Source organism: Mirounga angustirostris, unplaced genomic scaffold, assembly GCF_029215605.1.
Source record: "Mirounga angustirostris isolate CCGP_5_RB_7025 unplaced genomic scaffold, mMirAng1.0.hap1 SCAF_13, whole genome shotgun sequence".
Taxonomy (NCBI): Eukaryota; Metazoa; Chordata; class Mammalia; order Carnivora; family Phocidae; genus Mirounga; species Mirounga angustirostris.
In genome coordinates, this window is record NW_026991721.1 from 13,935,590 (window position 1) to 13,957,831 (window position 22,242).

At 42.0% G+C, this 22,242-nt stretch overlaps 1 protein-coding gene across 9 annotated transcripts in view; it reads left to right on the forward strand.

Moving 5' to 3' along the window:
* AGBL2 (AGBL carboxypeptidase 2) overlaps positions 1–22,242 on the forward strand; it is a 43,807-nt gene that overhangs the window by 4,292 nt on the left and 17,273 nt on the right. For 6 of the 9 annotated variants that reach the window (XR_010406868.1, XR_010406869.1, XM_064576436.1 and 3 more), the window contains exons 5-10: positions 1,897–1,950; positions 3,100–3,282; positions 8,658–8,765; positions 13,828–13,981; positions 15,686–16,468; positions 18,373–18,529. Coding sequence is in view for 7 of the 9 variants with exons in the window: in XM_064576436.1 (XP_064432506.1) it covers positions 1,897–1,950; positions 3,100–3,282; positions 8,658–8,765; positions 13,828–13,981; positions 15,686–16,468; positions 18,373–18,529 (1,439 nt within the window). In the remaining 2 variants the exon portion in view is untranslated. The remainder of the gene's footprint in view (positions 1–1,896; positions 1,951–3,099; positions 3,283–8,657; positions 8,766–13,827; positions 13,982–15,685; positions 16,469–18,372; positions 18,530–22,242) is intronic. The other 3 variants (XM_064576435.1, XM_064576439.1, XM_064576437.1) reach the window with 2 other exon arrangements.

The following is a 22,242-nucleotide window of genomic DNA, read 5'->3' on the forward strand; positions in this document are numbered from 1 at the left end:
TAAATAAATATTTAAAAAAATGTACACAATCAATAAGCTTATGAAAAGATGTTCAATTTCACCTTTAATTAAAGATACAAATCAAAATGTCAAGGTACCATTTTTTAAATTAATGGGATTTGGGTAAAAAATTTTTTTAATTACACCTAGTACATAGAGGTCAGGGTATGGGGGAACACTCTCCTAACTGCTGTTAGGGCTGTGAATAGGTAGACTATTTTAGGAAGGCAATTTGGCGATATTTGGGAAATTTAATACAGTGCATAACCCTTAATGCAGTAATTCCATTTTCAGATAGATGTTTGCTCACACCCCAGTGCCCTGAAGGCTCTTCCATTCTGTGTCCCACAGCTCCTGGCAGGGAATAGAAAGGCAGGGGTTGAGCAAAGGAAACTCATCTTGGTGGGATGGCTTATGATTGCCCCCTTCCATTTCCTCCTGCCCCATTTACTGATGCTCCCTTCCATTTCCTCCTGCCCCATTTACTCAAGATAATAAGAAACAATTGCCAGCCTCAATATCATAAACACCATGAAATTCAAAATCTGCTGGTAGAGGTAACACAATATGAATGAGTTTTAGCATGTAATTGATGATAGGACTTCTTTTATTCCTGTTTTGATCACTGGCATGAGGAAGACATTTTTTCATCATCTTTGTAGCAAAGCATTTTTTTTTAAGATTTTATTTATTTTAGAGAGAGAACATGAGCAGGGGGAGGGGCAGAGGGAGAGGGAGAGAGAAAATCTCAAGCAGACTGCATGCCCAGCATGGAGCCTGATGTGGGGCTCGATCCCAGGACCCTGAGATCATGACCTGAGCTGAAATCAGGAGTCCAACACTCAACCGACTGAGCCACCCAGGCGCCCCAGCAAAGTATTTTTTTTTAAAGATTTATTTATTTATTTTAGAGAGAGAGAGAGCAGGAGCACGAGGGGCAGTGGGAGAGAGAGAATCTTATACAGACTCGCCACTGATCGTGGATCCTGATCCCACAACCCTCTGAGATCATGACCTGAGCCAAAATCAAGAGTCAGTGGCCTAATTGACTGAGATACCCAGGTGCCCCACCAGTTTGCCTTCTTGCCAGCAGGTTCTGAGAGTACCTGTTTACTTAACACCTGTGCCAGGATGAATGTGAAAACACATAAATGTTTTTCCTGTCAGGTAAAAAATTAGTATCTACTTGTCATACCGGTTTCTAGTTCTTTATGAGTGAGATTGAACAGCTTTACCATCTTTTCAAATGTTTATTGTCCCCTCCCCCCATTAATCTAGGAAAAAGATTAAGAGATAAAAAAAATAGGGCCCTGAAATTTAAAGAAACAACAAAAAAAGTTTTTTTAAAGAAAAGACAGGTGTCTGGGTGGCTCAGTTGGTTGAGCCTCCGACTCTTGACTTTGGCTCAAGTCATGTTCTCAGGGTCATGAGATCAAGCCCCGCCTTGGGCTCTGCCCTCAGTGTGGAGTCAGCTTGTCCCTCTCCCTTTGCTCCTCTCCCCCCCCCCCAGCACACTCTCTCTCTCTCTCTCTAAAATAAATAAATAAATAAAATCTTAAAAGAAAAAAAAAAAGAAGGAAAGAGGGCACCTGGGTGGCTCAGTTGGTTAAGTGTCTGCCTTTGGCTCAGGTCATGATCCCAGGGTTCTGCTTAGCAGGGAGTCTTTGTCTCCCTCTCCCTCTGCCCACCCCACCCCCCACTCTCTCTCTCACTCTCTCCCTTTCTCTCTCTCTCTCAAATAAATAAACAAAATCTTAAAAAAAAAAAAAAAAGGAAAGGAAAAATGGGGCCCTAACTGGGGGTTGGGGAGGCGGTGAAAGGGACAGGGAAAGAGAGCAGAGAAAAGAAAGTCACAGATCCCTAGGACAAACTGAGCCTCCTCTTTCCTCTTTCTAGGGCCCACCTGTCTATCTTCAGCTGTGCACAGACAGTTAGATGCTGTGAGCAGAGGTATTCCGCGTCCTTCCAGACTTGAAAACTCAAACTGCTTTCCGGGAAGTGTCTTCACTTACTTCTCTCTCTGCCAGATCTGGCGCTCACCACACCCAGGGCCCTTCCGCCTTTCCTCCCTTTCGCCTTTCCTTTCTTTTTTTTTTTTTTGCCTTTCCTTTCTTTTCTTTCTTCCTCTCATTTCCCTTCTTGTTCTCTGCCCTGGAAGCCTCTTTTCCTCCCTTTTTTCTCATTCTGTTTCCCAAGAACTCATCTCTCTCTCCTGCCCTGCTCACTCCTCTGCCCTCCCTTTGGTCCCCTCTTCATTAGTCTCTCTGTTCTCCCAATCACGGTTTTTTGATCTTGAAAGTTAATTTATAGATTGTTTCACTGTAGTTAATAAAGCCTTAGGTACTTTTCTCCAAAATGCTAATGGGTGAAATGAAAGTTTCCTCTTTTGCCTCTCTCTAAGCAAAACTATGACATAATTTGATGTAAAAGACAAAAAATTTTCTTCAAGCTTTACATTTAAATAATAGACTACACAGAATGTTAATGTAACTTTTTGTAATTTTTTTTAAAGATTTTATTTATTTATTTGACAGAGAGACACAGTGAGAGAGGGAACACAAGCAGGGGGAGTGGGAGAGGGAGAAGCAGGCTCCCGGCTGAGCAGGGAGCCCGATGCGGGGCTCGATCCCAGGACCCTGGGATCATGACCTGGGCCGAAGACAGACGCTTAACGACTGAGCCACCCAGGCGCCCCAACTTTTCATAATTTTGATGCTATTGTCCTGGACTGACTCTTCTTTTTGAAGGAGACGCGTGTCTAGGATCGTGCTCCTGGGCTCATATTCTTTTTTTTTTTTTTTTTAAAGATTTTATTCACTTATTTGACAGAGAGAGAGAGAGCTAGAGAGGGAACACAAGCAGGGGGAGTGGGAGAGGGAGAAGCAGGCTTCCCGCCGAGCAGGGAGCCCGATGCGGGGCTCGATCCCAGGACCCCGGAATCATGACCTGAGCCTAAGGCAGGCGCTTAACGACTGAGCCACCCAGGCGCCCCCTGGGCTCATATTCTAATACAGTGCTTCCAGTTAGTCGTCACAGTCGAGCAGCAAAGACCCCACGGAGGAAACGAAAGCCGTTCACTCATTCTCTTCCCCTCTGCAGATTCCCTCATGCTCGGTTCACCACTTAAGAGCAGACAACTTCTTCATGATGAATTTGGCGAAGTAAACCCATGTCTCCGAGAACCCCGAGATCTCTTTGCTGCCTTCTCTAGCAGCGGGCTACTGCAGGCTCCAAGGTGGCCGATAGAATGTGAGGTCATCAAGGAAAACCTTCATCATATCGGTAATGTGACTTATGTGTCGTGGTCCTGCTGTTCTGACAGACACTGTTTTTTTTAAAGATGTTATTTATTTAGTTGACAGAGAGAGCACAAGCAGGGGGAGCAGCAGGGAGTGGGAGAGGGAGAAGCAGACTCCCTGCAGAGCGGGGAGCCCGATGTGGGGCTCGATCCCAGGACCTTGGGATCATGACCTGAGCCGAAGGCAGACACTTAATGACTGAGCCACCCAGGCGCCCCCTGACAGACATTGTTAAGAGAACTTTTGAAGTCCAGCATACTGAAGTACAAAGCAGGACAACATATATTAGCTCATCCTGAGCTGATTAAGCCCCGAGAAACTGATACATACTGGTCAAAGTAAAAAGTTACACAACTGTGTAAACGCAAATGCTTCCGAGGTATAGGAATTCGAGGATATCTTTCTAGAGGCCAAAATATATCAATACTTAAATCTGTTTTCTAGTATTCCTGTCTCAGTATTAATATGCTTGGTTGAGTTTTAGGAGTTGTATTTTTACCAGCCTTGGTATAATTGATGAACACTGTATGTACCAGAACATAGAGTTTATTGGTTTTAATTGTATTTTGAGTTTGTTGGAGTTTTTTTATCGGAGTCATAGAGACTATTTTTGTGAGATTGCTGGTTTTATCTTTGAGCTATTGGTGGTGCAGATATAATCTTTAGCATTCATTACATGAGGCATTTCAAAAGTGGGTTCCATTGAAAAATGGGGACTTTTCTAATGGCTGGAACGCTTGTGTCTATCAGGCATTGTGTGTTCTAGGCTGCTAGATAAACAACTGGATGTTTCTTACTTTCACACTTCCCTCTTACAATATTCATTCAGTATATATTTACTAAGCCTCTGCCATATGGTAAGTACAGTACTTGGTGTTCAGATATAATGATGAACAAGATGGAGACACCCAGAATTCACATACTGGTAGGGATACTGATATAATGAGGCAATTGCATACAGTTTGGTCCCTCTGCGAACACTTAACCCGAGCCTGGAAGATTAGGGAGGGTTTCTTTTTTTTTTTTTTTTTTTTTTTTAAAGATTTTATTTATTTATTTGACAGAGAGAGACACAGTGAGAGAGGGAACACAAGCAGGGGGAGTGGGAGAGGGAGAAGCAGGCTCCCTGCAGAGCAGTGAGCCCGATGCGGGACTCGATCCCAGGACCCTGGGATCATGACCTGAGCTAAAGGCAGTCGCTTAACCAACTGAGCCACCCAGGCGCCCTAGGGAGGGTTTCTGAGAGGAGTTGACATGTAAGCTGAGATCTGATGATAAGTTACAAGTGATCCAACTGAGAGGGTCAAAGAAAGTATTCCAGTTAGAGGACATGGAAAAAGAGCATGGCGTGTCTGGGCAACCAGGGAGCATTGAGCATGAAAGACATGAGCTAAAGCTGAAAATACAGGGATGTGCTCAATGCCTTAACTGGGACAGAACTGCTCTTCAGGTGATTGGAAATGGGGGGAGGGGTGGCATTTTGAGTTGGCACAATAGCTGAGAAGTCCTAAGAGCATTTGTCCCTGCCCTGTACAATTTTTAGATAAAAGTCCAAGTTGATAGGCAAAGAAAATTCCCGTGAGGATTTTGGACTCAGTTCCAAGGGAGGAAAAAAAGTGGGAAACTGGAATTTAAAACCAGTGGTAATAGTAAAGCATGAGATTTTTTTTTTTTTTTTTTAAGTAAGCTCTATGCCCAACATGGGGCTTGAACTCACCACCCCAAGATCAAGAGTTGCATTCTCTATTGATGGAGCCAGCCAGTCACTCCAGCACTAGATCTTTTAAAAAGTATTTTTTTTTAATTTCAAGGAAATTTAATAACAAGCACCTTATGGTTTCAAACAGATTGACAGCCTCATCACTTCCTACCATCTTAAAGATAAGAAATTAGCATTGTTTTATTACTGAGCTGCCTTTATTATTTTTTCTTTCTTTTTTTTTTTAAGTTCAACCAATAAGAAGATGATACAAGAAGCAGTAAAGAAAATTTTAAGGACAGATGTTGGAGTAATTCCAATGAGATTCTAGGCCCAGATCCACCACCTACTAGCTGTATGACCTTGAGCTAGTTATTTTTTTTTAATTCAAGTTTATTTAAACTGAAAAAACAGGGGCGCCTCTGTGCTCAATCAGCTGAGCATCCGACTCTTGATTTTGGCTCAGGTCATTATCTCAGGGTTGTGGGGTTGATCCCCACATGAGGCTCTGTGCTCAGCAGGGAATCTGTTTGAGATTCTCTCTCTCCCTCTGCCCCTCCCCCCCAAAATAATAAATAAATCTTTAAACTGAAAAGACAAAAACAATTTACTCATTTCTCCCACCCACCTCTGGCAACCACCAGTAAGCTTGTTTTTTTGGTCTTGTTTGTTTTGAATCCAATGTGTAAGAGAGATCATACAGTATTTGTCTTTCTCTGTGTGATTGATTTCACTTATCATAATGTCCTCAAGGTCTTTCCATGTTGTTACAAATGACAAGATTTCATTCTTTTTTATGGATGAATAATATTTCATTGTATATTTATACCACAATTTCCTTGTCCATTCATTCATTGATGAACACTTAGGTTATTTCCATATCTTTGCTATTGTAAATAATGCTGCAATGGGAGTACACTTATCTTTTTGAGTTAGTATTTTCATTTCCTTCAGATCAATACCCACAAGTAGAATTAGTGGGTCATATGGTAGTTCAATTTTTAATTTTTTTAAGGAACCTCCATACTATTTTTCCATAGTGACTGCACTAATTTACATTTCCACCAACAGAAGGTTCCCTTTTCTCCACATCCTCGCTAACACTTGTTATTTCTAGTCTTTTTTTTTTTTTTTGGTAATTTTTTTTATAGATTTTTTTTCATTTAGTTTCTTTTTTTGATCTCAGGGTTGTGAGTTGGAGCTCTATGTTGAGCTCCATGCTGGGCATGGAGCCTACATAAAAAAAAAAAAAAAATCAGGGGTGCCTGGGTGGCTCAGTTGGTTAAGCATCTGCCTTCGGCTCAGGTCATGATCCCAGAGTCCTAGGATCGAGCCCCACATCGGGCTTCCCTCTCAGCAAGGAGCCCTCTTCTCCCTCTGCCTCTGCCTGCCACTCCCCCTGCTTGTGCTCTCTCTCTCTCTCTGACAAATAAATAAGGAAAATTTTTTTTTAAAAAACGAAAAAAAAAATAAATTCAAAAAAAATCAGGGAGCATGAAGTCTCCAGCTTTGTTCTTCTCTCAAGATTTCTTTGGCTATTCAGAGTCTTTATGGTTCCATAGAAATTTTAGGATTATTTGTTCTATTTCTGTGAAAAATGTTATTGGATATTTAAAAAATATTAATTCTTCCAATCCTATGAGCATGGAATATCTTTTCACTTATTTGTATCTTCTTTAATTTCTTTCATTAATGTCTTATAGTTTTCAATATACAAGTCTTTCACCTCCTTGGTTAAATTATTCCTAGGTATTTTATTCTTTTGATACAATTGTAAATGAGATTGTTTTCTTAATTTCTTTCTGATAGTTCATTACTAGTGTATAAACATGCAACATATGTTTGGGTATTGATTTTGTATCCTGCAACTTTACTGAATTTATTTATTCTAACAGTTTTTTGATCAAGTCTTTAGTGTTTTTTACATATAGTCATCTGCAAATAGTAACAGTTTGACAGTTACTTTTTTTTTTTAAGTGGTTCTTTTTGTTTTGTTTTGTTTTAAGATTTGATTTATTTATTTGACAGAGAGAGACACAGCAAGAGAGGGAACACAAGCAAGGGGAGTGGGAGAGGGAGAAGCAGGCTTCCTATGGAGCAGGGAGCCCAACGCAGGGCTCAATCCCAGGACCCTGGGATCATGACCTGAGCCAAAGGCAGACGCTCAACGACTGAGCCACCCAGGCACCCCGACAGTGTTACTTCTTCCTTTCCAATTTGGATGCCTTTTATTTCTTTTTCTTGCCTAATTGCTCTAGCAAGGACTTACAATACTATGTTGAATAAAAGTTGCAAGTTGATGCATCTTTGCCTTGTTCCTGATCTTAGAAGAAAGGCTTTCAGCTTTTACATTTTGTTTTTGAGATTTTATTTACTTATTTGTCAGAGAGAGAGAAAGATGCAGGACTCGATCCCAGGACCCTGGGATCATGACCTGAGCTGAAGGCAGATGCTTAACCGACTGAGCCACCCAGGCATCCCACAGCTTTTCACATTTGAGTATGATTTTAGCTGTGGACTTAACATATATGGCCTTTATTATGTTGCGGTTCCTTCTGTACTCGCTGTGTTGAGTTTTTATCATAAATGGATGTTGAATTTTCCCAAATGCTTTTTTTTTTTGCATCTATTAAAATGATTATATGATTTCTACCCTTCGTTTTGTGAATGTGGTATATCACATTAACTAATTTGCAAAGGTTGAACCATCTTTGCATCCCTGGAATAAATCCCACTTGATCAGGTATATGATCCTTTTAATGTACTGTTGAATTTCCCTTGTGTCTTTATATGCTCTTGGTGTTCATCAATGGCTACTATACTTAAAATGATACTGAGAAGTTGCCCAAGTCCCATATAAGAAATCTTTTAGAATTGAGTGTTAATGAAAAGTTTTGTTTCCCCTGAAATAATTGATATACTTTTTCCTCTATAGTAATAAAAAAAGTACATAGCTAAACATATTTTCCTAATTTTAAAAAGAAGCTTGGCACACCTGGCTGGCTTAGTCAGTGGAGTATGTGACTCTTGATCTTGGGGTTGTGAGTTCAAGGCCCATGATGGGTGTAGAGATTACTTAAAAATACAATCTTAAAAAAAATAAAAAATAAAAATAAATAAAAAGCTCAGGGCTAAATTTTGAAGAGTTATTATAGCAACTATATTGACCTTTCTGGCGTTTTTGTTTTTGTTTTTTTTTTAAGATTTTACCTATTCATTTGAGACACAGAGACACAAAGAGAGAGAGAGAGAGAGCATGAGCAGGGGGAGAGGCATAGCGAGAGGGAGAAGCAGGCTCCCGCCGAGCCAGGAGCTCGACGTGGGGCTCAATCCCAGGACCCTGGGATCTTGACCTGAGCTGAAGGCAGACGCTTAACCATCTGAGCCACCCAGGCGCCCCTTTCTGGCTTATTTTTAAGTCTTCTATTTAAAGTTTATACTTCTGTTATATATGCTTTTTGTTAAAAATCTCATAGTCTTTATGGAAAGAAGGAAGACGTAATTAATTTACAAACAAATTGGAAACTTAGAGTGGGAATTTGGTTTGATTCAACCAAACTAGTCACTTGAATAATAATTATTATAATTGTATATTACTTTTGGATAAAGAACCTTTTATATTATTTCTTATTTTTTGCTTCTTTAATGTTTTCTTTCAGAGTGGGTTCCACCTCAACCAGAATATTTCTATCAACCTACAGGAAATGAAAAGTTACCAGAAATTGTAGGAGAAGATAAAGGCACAGTTGTCTATCAATTAGATTCAGGTATTGTTATTACACTGAACAGTTGGTGATTAATCATGACAAAATTATAATAAACATATTTTCTATAATAACAGTGTTTTTTTAAAAATCTGTAGTTTAGTGATAAACTGTCTTTCCAGACCAACCTGAATAGGAACCCTGATATTCATGGCCAATCAGCTTTAAAATTTCAACTGTTTTTTTAAAATTATGGTACTTTGTCTTAATAGTTCTAAGCCCATTTTAGAGCTTCTTCTGTGTCATTCCCCTTCCTGAAAATCAGATATTGGATATTCGGGGAACTTGCTCTTCTTTTCTCCATCTCTGTATGTACTTTAGTGAGTACTTTGTAGTATGTGCAATGACTATCATTTACTATGTGGTTTAATTGATTTCCATTAATTTGTAAGCTTCCTACAGGTAGAATCCATGTGTTTTTTTTTTTTAAAGATTTTATTTATTTATTTGAGACAGAGAGAATGAGAGACAGAGAGCATGAGAGGGAGGAGGGTCAGAGGGAGAAGCAGACTCCCCGCCGAGCAGGGAGCCCGATGCAGGACTCGATCCCGGGACTCCAGGATCATGACCTGAGCCGAAGGCAGTCGCTTAACCAACTGAGCCACCCAGGCGCCCAGATCCATGTCTTTTTAAAAAATTTGTAGAACACTGTACCCAACAACAATAGCAAAATACATATTCTTTTCAAAGGCACATGGTACATTCCCCAGGATACACTATATGCTAGGTTGTAAAGCAAGTCTTAATACATTTAAAAAGAATGAAGTCATACAAAATAAATTCTCTGACCACGACAAAATTGAATTAGAAATCAACAACAGGGGGCGCCTAGGTGGCTCAGTCGGTTGAGCATCCTACTCTTGGTCTCAGCTCAGGTCTTGATCTCAGGATCATGGGTTTGAGCCCCACGTCGGGTTCCATGCTGGGCATGGAGCCTACTTAAAATTAAAAATTAAAAAAAAAAAATCCATAGCAGAATGAAATCTGGGAAATATACAAATATTTGGAAATTGAACAGCACATTTCTAAGTAACCCATGGGTTAAAGAAATCATAAGAATTTAAAAATGTCTTAAACTGAGTGAAAATAAAACAACATATTAAAATTTAAAGGATGCAGCTAAGCACTGCAAGATAAATGTATGGCTTTGAATGCCTATATTTGAAAGGAAGAAAGATGTCAAATCAGTTACCTAAGCTTTCACATTAATAAATTAGAAAAATAAGCACAAACTAAGTCCAAAGCAACCAGAGGGAAGAACATAAAAAAGATAAGAATGGAAATCAGTGAAATAGAAAACAGGAAAATAATCTGGAAAATCAAACCAAAAGTTAGTCCTTTGGAAACATCAACAAAATTGACAAAACTTTAGCTAGACCAACCATGAAAAAAGAAGAGGAGATACAAATTATCAAAATCAGGATTGAAAGGGGACAGAAACATCAAATCTACAAAAATCAAAAGAATTACAAGGTACAACTTCATGCCAGCAAATTAAACAACATAGATGGGGGCACCTGGGTGGCTCAGTCGTTAAGCGTCTGCCTTCGGCTCAGGTCATGATCCCAGGGTCCTGGGATCGAGCCCCACATCGGGCTCCCTGCTCCATAGGAAGCCTGCTTCTCCCTCTCCCACTCCCCCTGCTTGTGTTCCCTCTCTCACTGTGTCTCTCTGTCAAATAAAGAAATAAAATCTTTAAAAAAATAAACAACATAGATGGACGGGAAAAGCTGTTAGAAAAACACAAATTACCACAACTGACTGAGGGAGAAAGTTTAAAAGTCTGAATAGACTAAAACAAAGAAATTGAATTAGTAATTAAAAATCTTCCTGCAAAGGGGTGCCTGGGTGGCTCAGTCAGCTAGTGTCCAACTTTGGTTTCTGTGCAGGTCATGTTCTCATGGATCATATGATCATGCCCCACCTCAGGCTCCACACTCAGTGGGGCGTTTGTTTGAGCTTCTCTCCCTCTGCCCCTCCCCCCACTTGTGCTTGGGTTTTCTCTTTCTCTCTCTTTCTCTAAAATAAATAAATAAATAAATCTTTAAAAAAAATCTTCCTGCAAAGAAATTCCTTGCCCAGATGGGGACAGGGTTTGTTTGAATTGTATCAAACATTTAAAGATGAAATAGTACTAATCCTTCATAAACTCTGAAAATAGTAGCAGGAGGAAACATTTCCAACTGTTTACGAAGTCACTATTCAAAGTTAGACAAAGACATCACAGGAAAACTGTATTCCTTATGAATATAAATACAAAAATCCTCAACCAAATACTAGCAAAGAGGGGTGCCTGGGTGGCTCAGATGGTTAGGTGTCTGCCTTCTGCTCAGGTCATGGTCTGTGAGTCTTAGGATAGAGCCCCGCATCAGGCTCCCTGCTCAGTGGGGAGTCTGCTTCTCCCTCTCCCTCTGCCTCTCCCCCTACTTGTGTTTGCTCTCTCTCTTTCTGTATCTCTGTGTCTCAAATGAATAAATAAAATCTTTTAAAAAACCCCAAATACTAGCAAATGTTACTGTGGGCTATGAATAGGATCATCTTTAATGTTGCCTGAGAGACTCAAAATTCCTGTATTAATTGTAGAGACTGGACCATGTGGGTCCCCAGCTTTTTTTTTTTTTTTTAAAGATTTTTATTTTATTTATTTATTTATTTGAGAGAGAGAGAGAAACAGCATGAGAGGGGAGAGGGTCAGAGGGAGAAGCAGGCTCCCTGCTGAGCTGGGAGCCTGATGTGGGACTTGATCCCAGGACTCCGGGATCATGACCTGAACTGAAGGCAGTCGCTTAACCAGCTGAGCCACCCAGGTGCCCCTGTGGGTCCCCAGCTTTTAATTGGATTACGTGTACTCTTTCTTTTTTTAAAAAAGGTTTTATTTACTTATTTGAGAGAGACAGCATGAGCAGGGGGAGGGACAGAGGGACAAGCAGACTCCCTGCAGAGCATGGAGCCTAACATGGGGCTCCATCCCAGGACCCCAAGATCATGACCTGAGCCGAAGTCAGATGCTTAACTGACTGAGCCACCCAGGAGCCCCGATTATGTGTACACTTGGGGCCTCTTCTGCTCCTGCCTCCTCTGTGCTTGCTTTCTTCTATTATGTGCTTCCTTATATGTATGCTTTCTCTTTTGCTCTCCTTTATTATCTAAATGTTTATTACCTGAGTCTCCACAGTGACAGAGTTGCGTATCAAAGCAAAAGTCATAATATGAAGATATTTGCTAATGAAATAATAATAAAATAATAAAATAAAAATAAATAAGCCCCCATGCTAATAAAATAAGCCCCCATACTGTTTCATGCTGGCATCTATCCTGCCCCATGGTCAGCATCTTTGTTGATATCAGTCACTTGCTGATTGGTGGATATTATTAATATCTGACAATATAATGCAAGTACAGTAAAAATCAGTTGCAAAGTGAAATTATCCTTACAAGACATGCAGGATTTTATGAAGTTATGAATGTTGAAGAATTGCTTGAATCACTTACAAAGCTACTGACAAATGAGAATCTAGAAATTTTTTTTTTCAGTTAACAAAGAGAAAATCAACAAAAGATGACAAAACAGGTTCTTCTAGACACAATGATAAGAATATTGTGGTACAGGGCGCCTGGGTGGCTCAGTTGGTTAAGCGACTGCCTTCGGCTCAGGTCATGATCCTGGAGTCCCGGGATCGAGTCCCACATCGGGCTCCCTGCTCAGCAGGGAGTCTGCTTCTCCCTCTGACCCTCCCCCCTCTCATGCTCTCTCTCTCTATCTCATTCTCTCTCTCAAATAAATAAATAAAATCTTTAAAAAAAAAAAAAAGAATATTGTGGTACAAAGTCCTTGGGGAAACTATGAAGCCCTAAAATAGTTTTGCAAAAGTAACTGTAAAAATCAAAGATGTCATATGGCAGTCTCATTGAATTTGCCTGGCTGGCTCGTCAGTGGAGCATGTGATTCTTGATCTTGGGGTTATAATTTCAAGCCCCATGTTGGGAGTAGAGATTACTTAAAATAAAATCTTTAAAAACAAATTACAGGGCATCTGGGTGGCTCAGTTGGTTTCCGCTCAGGTTGAGATCTCAGGGTCCTGGGGTTGAGCCCTGCATGTGGGGCTCTGCACTCAGCAGGGAATCTGCTTAAAGATTCTCTCTCTGCCTCTCCCACAGTGCTCTCTCTCTTCCCTCTCCCCAAAGAAATAAATATTTTTTTAAAGTTTCAACCCCACCAAAAGGATAGAAAGAGGTGATTATAATCTAATTTTTATTAAATAAATTTTATATTTTTTTGTTTTAGCATCACTTTAAAGATAAAATTTCAATCAGAACCTTTTCTTTTCTCTAATTACTATGATATTTTCGTTCCCTTCATAAGTTAATTCACCCATGCCAATTCTTCCCAAACTTCTAATTTTTTTATATTTAAATCTGGAAGGATATACCAAAAAATTATATGAAGTATACTTTATTATCTCTTTTTTGTTTTCTCCTTTACCCTTTTTTTAAATTAATAAATAGGTGCTTTTTTTTTTTAGAATTAAGACTGTAAATGATGTTCTATGTGGAAAATCATTTGTCCACATGCTTTTAAATTAGGGCTTAAGTGGGTACAAATAGTATCTGAGATGCCCAGGGCACAGCCATGCAGCAAAAGGAAGTGCTCTACACCACCTTAAAGGTCTTCAGAGAAATCCGATGTTTAAAATTTAAAAATCTCGGGTCCCCTGGGTGGCTCAGTCGTTAAGCGTCTGCCTTCGGCTCAGGTCATGATCCCAGGGTCCTGGGATCGAGCCCCACACTGGGCTCCCTGCTCCATGGGAAGCCTGCTTCTCCCTCTCCCACTCCCCCTGCTTGTGTTCCCTCCCTCGCTGTGTCTCTCTCTGTCAAGTAAATAAATAAAATTTTTAAAAATTAAAAAAATAAAATTAAAAAATCTCAGCAGGGACGGTTGAAAATCTGAATATTCATTATTGTTAACCTGGTATGGCATCGAACACACAGAGGAGCTCAGTAAATATTGGCTGGATGAATGGATTCTAAGTGGAACCCACCCTAAATATGTCTGTCTCATCCACAGTACCCACTGAAGGTTCCTATTTCACCAGTTCCAGAGTGGGAGGTAAGCGAGGGATTATCAGGGAGCTTGCCGTCACGCTGCAGGGACCCGAGGATAATACTCTCCTGTTTGAGTCAAGGTTTGAGAGCGGGAATCTGCAAAAAGCTGTCAGAGTGTGAGTAACGGGAATTTCCCTAAGGGGCGATAACCGGAGGGACTGACCCATGTCTTCAGGTGTCATGTTAGGAGTCAGGAGTGTTTTTGAAAAAGAGAGAAGTGGTGAGAAATGGTCATGAGGATGAAGAATGGAATAATTGGGACTCATTTTCCCCCAGAGCAAAATTTATCTACACTGGTTTGTTTGTTTGTTTTTTCTTGTGAATGATTTTAGTGCTCATTTAAAATTTGTATTAATAGGGGCACCTGGCTGGCTCAGTCAGTAGAGCATGTGACTCTTGATTTTGGGGTCGTGAGTTCGAGCCCCACCTTGTGGTAGCAATTACTTAAATAAATAAAACCCTTTAGGGACGCCTGGGTGGCTCAGTTGGTTAAGCGTTTGCCTTCAGCTCAGGTCATGATCTCAGGTCCTGGGATTGAGCCCCACATCGGGCTCCTTGCTCGGCGGGGAGTCTGCTTCTCCCTGTGCCTGCTGCTCCCCCTGCTTGTGCTCTCTTTCTCTCTCTGACAAATAAATAAAAACCTTTAAAAAAAAACACCCTTTAAAAATTTTTTGTATTAATAAAAATGCATAACATTAAAAAAATGAAGTCCTATAATCGTATCTCCCCAGATACAGCAACTGTTAACAGTTCAGTATATGTGCAATAATTTTCCCCCTCATTCCATGTATTCATAATATACAAAATTATTTATTTATTTATTATTTTTTAAAAAGATTTTATTTATTTATTTGACAGAGAGAGAGACAGAGAGAGAACAAGCAGGTAGAACAGCAGAGAGAGAGGGAGAAGCAGGCTCCGTGCCAGGCAGAGAGCTGGACACGGGGCTTGATTCCAGGACCCTGGGATCATGACCTGAGCCGAAGGCAGATGCTTAACCAACTGAGCCACCCAGGTGCCCCAGAAATTACTTATTTTTAAAAATAGGATAACGGTATACATACTGTTTTACAAATTGCTTTTTGCCACTTAATAAATTTTAGATGTTTTCCTATGGAAGTACCGCAGATTTATCTCCGTATTTTTAATGATTCATATTATTCCTTTTCTTTCTTTCTTTTTAAAGATTTTATTTAGGGATGCCTAGGTGGCTCCGTCATTTTTTTTTTTTTTAAGATTTTATTTATTTATTTGACAGAGAGAGACATTGAGAGAGGGAACACAAGCAGGGGGAGTGGGAGAGGGAGAAGCAGACTTCCCGTGGAGCGGGGAGCCCAATGTGGGGCTCGATCCCAGGACCCTGGGATCATGACCTGAGCCGAAGGCAGACACTTAACTGACTGAGCCACCCAGGCGCCCTGGTGGCTCAGTCATTTTATTTGACAGAGAGAGAGAGAGCACAAGCAGGGGGAGCGGCAAGTAGAGGGAGAGGGAGAATCAGGCTCCTGGCTGAGCAAGGAGCCTGACACAGGGCTCAATCCCAGGACCCCGGGATCACGACCCAAGCCCAAGGCAGATGCTTAACCAACTGAGCCACCCAGGCGCCCCCCAAATAAACTTTCTTTACCCAAATTTCTGCCAGCCTAATAGTATGAGTTGGGGAACTACGTAAATTAGAAAATTAAGGCTTGAAGTAGCAGGCTTTCCTGTTGTAATAAGATCTGTTTTTGCCAGGGGGAAACAACACTTTTTTAGATTTCTTTTTTGTAGGGGTGGGGATGTGAGGTGACAGAGATACTCTTCTGTTTTCTCCATTACAGAGATACCTATGAGTATGAACTCACCTTGCGAACTGACCTCTATACAAACAAACACACTCAGTGGTTTTATTTTCGTGTTCAGAACACTAGAAAAGATGCCACCTACCGCTTCACCATTGTCAACTTGCTCAAACCCAAGAGCCTTTACACTATAGGGATGAAGCCACTCATGTACTCCCAGTTGGATGCCAGCACCCACAACATTGGCTGGAGGAGAGAAGGAAATGAAATCAGGTACTATAAGAACAACAGGGACAATGGACAGCAGCTCTTTTACTGTCTCACGTGGACCATTCAGTTTCCACACGACCAGGACACTTGCTTCTTCGCACACTTCTACCCGTATACATACACTGATTTACAATGCTACCTGCTGTCAGTGGTGAACAACCCCGTCCAGTCTCAGTTCTGCAAACTCCGAACTTTATGCAGGAGCCTAGCAGGAAATACCGTCTACCTGCTTACCATCACCAACCCAGCCCGGACCCCGCAGGAGGCGGCTGCCAAGAAAGCCGTGGTCTTGAGCGCCCGAGTCCACCCTGGAGAAAGTAATGGCTCGTGGATCATGAAGGGCTTTTTGGACTTCATCCTTAGCAACTCCCCAGATGCGCAGCTCCTCAGAGATATCTTTGTCTTCAAAGTGGTTCCTATGTTAAATCCAGATGGAGTGATCGTGGGGAATTACCGGTGTTCACTGGCGGGACGGGACTTGAACAGGCATTATAAAACCATTCTGAAGGAGTCTTTCCCTTGCATCTGGTACACCAGGAACATGATCAAAAGGTGAGCCCCTTTATCTGCTGATCTTCCCCCGAATGCTGTGAACACTGTCTGACAGGTGCAAGGGCTCTGCTTATATGGGACTTGGGCGCGGCTTTGGAGACTGTCTTTACCCTTCTGTTTGCAATCACGTGGGTGTGGTGTGGTCGGTTCCAAACTTTTAAGTCCTGTTTTATCTTTTTTTTTTTTAAGATTTTATTTATTTATTAGAGAGAGAGAACACGAGCAGGGGGATAATACTACAGAGGGAGAAGCAGACTCCCTGCCGATCAGGGAGCCCGATGCGGGGCTCGATCCCAGGACCCTGGGATCATGACCTGAGCCGAAGGCAGACACTTAACAAGCTGAGCCACCCAGGTGTCCCAAGTCCTGTTTTATCTTTGGGTTGAACCTGAACATGCAATATTTCAGCTAGAGGCATTTCACTTATTAGTGAAACAATGGAATAGAGGGTTCAGAAGTCAGAGAAGTTCATAGGCCTTCGTCATGAGGCCTGTGTAGTAATAATAATGGTACCTAACAATTAGGTAGTGTTTGTGTAGAGGGGACAGGTAGTACTCTCAGTGCTTTCCACATGGGGCCCATGTAGTCTTCACATTAACCCTCTGGCGTTGGCACAATCAGTATCCCGTCTGTAAATGGTGAGGAAATTAAGGCCCCAAAAGGTCAAGCAACTTGCCCAAGGTCATAGAGCTAAAAAGCGACAGAGTAGATATTTGAACACAGGATCTCAGGTTCCAGAGTCTGAGTTCTTTATTACCTCTTATATTGCCTCTCGTAAGGGAAGAATAGTAAATAAATCAGTTAATATTTTCCAAGTTTGGGGCGCCTGGGTGGCTCAGTCGTTAAGCGCCTGCCTTCAGCTCGGGTCATGATCCCAGGGTCCTGGGATCGAGCCCCGCATCATGCTCCCTGCTCGGCAGGAGGCCAGCTTCTCCCTCTCCCACTCCCCCTGCTGGTGTTCCCTCTTTCGCTGTCTCTGTCAAATAAATAAAATCTTTAAAAAAAAAAAAAATTTTCCAAGCTTCTGTGAAAGCAGTTGAGGGCTATGGTGTAGTGGCACCCACCTTACCGGAAATGGGACCACAGCACAGAAGAATATGTGGACGTGCACACCTCGTAACTGTATCTGTGGGAGAGGGTGGGAGTCGGGTGGTGTGGGGCTGGCAGGCAAAATGGCTAAGAGCACGTGTGTGGGAGTCAGATAGGCCTGGCTTTGAGACCTGGTGTTGCTACGGGCCGGCTCTGTGACCTTGAAGTGATTGTACCTCTTTGCACTTCAGTTTTCCCATCTGTGGAGTGGGGCTAAGCTCGCCTGCCTCGGGTGGTTAGCGGATTAAATGGGAGGATCCATGTCATCTGGTTAGCACAGTGCCCTGCATGTTGTGAGTGTGTGGCATTACTGCCCTCCTCTTCATCCTGTCATCCTCATCGTGGAGAAGGTGACCATGTTTGGAAGACTGAGTAGATGCCTGGGTGAGGAGGAGACAGAGGCGCTGAGCCTGACAGGAGCTGGCCCTGGAAAGTCAGGGACCCAGGCTTGCTTTCTCAGTTTCAACCCAACACTTACAGCCTCTCTACTTCTGTCCCTCTTTCCCCAGGGCTGCCCCCAGGTGGGCTTTCTTTCAACAGATTTCCTCCCCTTCCTTGTCAGCTTACACAAGGCGTACCCACCACCCCCTTCCACATCCGCGCATTTTCATCTCAAGTCCCTGTGACCGGCAGGGGCAAGGAGTGCTGGTAGCATGTTTACAGCAGTGGCTGAGGATGGGCATAGGGTCCTTGGAAGGGGTTGACCTTTTCTTTAGAGGAATGGTAGCAACAGACATACTTAAGGAAGAGACTATAAAAGATTATTGTCATGCATTTGGATGTCCACTGAGTCCTTTGTTTGCCCCCCTCAATAGGCTTCTGGAAGAAAGGGAGGTTCTCTTGTATTGTGATTTCCATGGCCACAGCCGCAAGAATAATATCTTCTTGTACGGCTGCGGCAGCAGCAATCGCAAGCACTGGCTTCACGAGCGAGTCTTTCCTTTAATGTTAAGCAAAAATGCACCGGATAAGGTAAGCCCATAAGGTAATTTCTCATCCGTTGACTAAGGAAGAAAAGAACTCACTGCACCCTATATGCCACTTTGCATCTCTTTTCATTCTTAGGTAAATCCCAGCAACCTGGACCTCAAGAATTTACTCTGGTTTTCTTTTTGTTTTGTTTTTACAATATAATGGTTCAACAGTTCTATACATTATTCAGTGTTCATCGTGATAAGTGTACCCTTAATCCCCCTTATCTATTTCACCCCTCCCCCCACCCTCCTCCTCTCGGGTAACCACCAGTTTTGTTTTGTTTTTTTTTTAAAGATTTTATTTATTTATTTGACAGAGAGAGACACAGCGTGAGAGGGAACACAAGCAGGGGGAGTGGGAAGGGGAGAAGCAGGCTTCCCGCTGAGCAGGGAGCCCGACGCGGGCCTCGATCCCAGGACCCTGAGGTCATGACCTGAGCCGAAGGCAGTCGCTCAACCAACTGAGCCACCCAGGTGCCCCTGTTTTTTGTTTTTTTTTTAAAGATTTTTTTTTTTTTAATTTATTTATTTGAGAGAGAGAGAGCACATGAGAGGGGGAGGGCCAGAGGGAGAAGCAGACTCCCCGCTGAGCGGGGAGGCCGATGCGGGACTCGATCCCGGGGCTCCAGGATCATGACCTGAGCCAAAGGCAGTCGCCCAACCAACTGAGCCACCCAGGCACCCGGGTAACCACCAGCTTGTTCTTTGTGCTTAAGACTCTACTTTTTTTGTTTGTCTCTTTTTCCTTTGTTTGTTTTGTTTCTTAAATTCCACATATGAGTGAAATCATATGGTACTTGTCTTTCTCTGTCTATTTCACATAGCATTATACCTTCTAGATCCATCCATGTTGTTGCAAATGGCAAGATCTCATTCATTTTTATGGCTGAGTCATATTCCATTGTAGATCTGTACCACAGCTTTATCCATTCATCTATTAATGGACACTTGGGTTGCTTCCATGTCTTGGCTATTATAAGTAATGCTACAATAAACATATGGGTGCACATATCTTTTTGAATGAGTGTTTTTGTTTTCATTGGGTAAATACCCAGTAGTGGAATTACTGGATCATATGGTAATTCTATTTTTAATTTTTTGAGGAACCTCCATACTGCTTTCCACAGTGGCTGCACCAATTTACATTCCCACCAACACTACAAGAGGGTTCCTTTTTCTCCACATCCTCCCTAACACTTGTTATTTCTTGTGTTTGGTTCTAGCCATTCTGGTGTGTGTAAGGTGATACCTCGTTGTGGTTTTGATTTGTATTTCCCTGATGATGAGTGATGTTGAGGATCTTTTTATATGTCTGTTGGCCATTTGTATGTCTTCTTTGGAAAGGGACTTCAAGAATTTAGAAAGGTGTGGCTTTAAGAATTACTCTGTGTAGGGGTGCCTGGGTGGCTCAATCAGTTAAGCATCCAACTCTTGATTTTGGCTTAGGTCATGATCTCAGGGTCATGAGATCAAGCCCTGTGTTGAGCTCCATGCTCAGAAGGGAGTCTGCTTGAGATTCTCTCCCTCTCCCCTCTGCTCCTACCCCCATTTGCACCCTCTCTCACTCTGTAAAATAAATAAATCTTAAAAAAAAAAAAATTACTGGGGCGCCTGGGTGGCTCAGTCAGTTAAGTGTCTGCCTTTGGCTCAGGTCATGATCCCAGGGTCCTGGGATCTAGCCCCGCATCAGGCTCCCTGCTCGGCGGGAAGCCTGCTTCTCCCTCTCCCACTCCCCCTGCTTGTGTTCCCTCTCTCGCTGTGTCTTTCTCTGTCAAATAAATAAATAAAATCTTAAAAAAAAAAAAAAGAATTAATCTGTATATCCACAGAAAAACAGATAAATAAAAGGTGGTATATATCCACACAATGGAATGTTATTGGGCAAAAAAAAAAAGAAGTATGAATATGCTAAGACATGCGTGAAGCATGCTATGCAAAAGAAGCCAGACCCAAAAGGCCACATTTTGTGTGATTCCATTTTTTTTTTTTTAATTTTATTTATGTCTTTGAGAGAGAGAGAGTGCATGCACACAAGTGGGAGGAGGGGCAGAGGGACAGGGAGAGGGATAAACAGACTCCCTGCTGAGCGGGGCACCCAATGTGGGGCTTGATCCCAGGACCCTGGGATCATGACCTGAGGCAAAGTCAGACTCTTAACCTACTGAGCCACCCAGGCACCCCTATATGATTCCATTCTATGAAATCTTCAGAAGAGGCAAATCTGTAGAGACAGAAAATTGTTTAGTGATTGTCTGGGGCGGGGAGGAGGAGGGCAGCATGACTGCTTTTAGGTGCTGGGTTTCTTTTTGGAGGTAATGAAAATGTTCTAAACTTAGATTATGGTGATGGCTGCTCAACTCTGTAAATATACTGAAATCATTGAATTGTGTACTTTAAATAAATGAGTTTTATGATATGTGAATTATATCTCAATAAAGATGATTTTTTTAGAGCGGGCGAGGCAGAGGGAGAGGGAGAGAGAGAATCTTAAGCAGGCTCCATTCCCAGCGTGGAGCCCAACATGGGCTCGATCTCATGACTCTGAGATCATGACCTGAGCCAAAATCAAGAGTCAGATGCTCAACCAACTGAGCCACCCAGGTGCCCTTCAATAAAGATGATTTTTAAAAATTGCAGGGCTGCTTTGCTTGGGCACAAGTTCAAACTCTTAGTAGATAATTTGTCCTCTTTTTTTTTTTTTAATGTATTTCTTTTAAAGATCTTTTTTTTTTTTTTTAATTTGTCAGAGTGAGAGCGACAGCGAGCACAAGCGGGGTAGCAGCAGAGGGAGAAGGAGAAGCAGGCTCCCTGTTGAGCAAGGAGCTCCATGTGGGACTCGATCCCAGGACCCTGGGATCATGACCTGAGCCAAAGGCAGACGCTTAACAGACTGAGCCACCCAGGTGTCCCGATAATTTGTCCTCTTTAATCCTGTGGTTGGCAGTGGAAGAAGGGATTGAAGGATAAACAAAGTGCTAATATTGAATGAGCCTCCACAGAATAGTTTCTGTAAGACAAGGTCACAGGGATGCCTGGGAGGCTCAGTCAGTTAAGCGTCTGCTTCAGCTCAGGTCCTGATCCCAGGGTCCCAGGATCGAGCCCCATGTCTGGCTTCCTGCTCAGCTCTCCCTCTCTCTTTGCCCCTCCCCCTGCTCATTCTCTCTCTCTCTCAAAATAAAATCTTTTTAAAAAAAGATCACAGGGTGCCTGGGTGGCTCAGTCGTTAAGCGTCTGCCTGCGGCTCAGGTCATGATCCCAGCGTCCTGGGATCGAGTCTCACATCGGGCTCCCGGCTCGGCGGGAAGCCTGCTTCTTGCTCTCCCACTCCCCCTGCTGTGTTCCTGCTCTCGCTATCTCTCTCTCTGTCAAATAAATAAATAAAATCTTTAAAATAAATAAATAAATAAAAATTTTTAAAAAATCACAAATAACTGTAAGATAGTAACAAGTGAATAAAAAGTTAAAGCTTCATCTAAAACTAATGATGTAATGTATAGGGATTAACATAAGAATTAAAAAAAAAAAAAAAACCAAGTTAAAGCCTTAAACAGTTGGCTGAGTACCAGCTCTGACAGTTAGGCATATACAGAGTACCTGCATTGGCTGAGAAGTGGGTTTTCAGTATCATAAATAGATCCACAAAATGTAATGTCATTAGAAAGAAGAAGTTAGGTTGGATTTAGAAAAGTTTTTAAATGATAGTACATATTT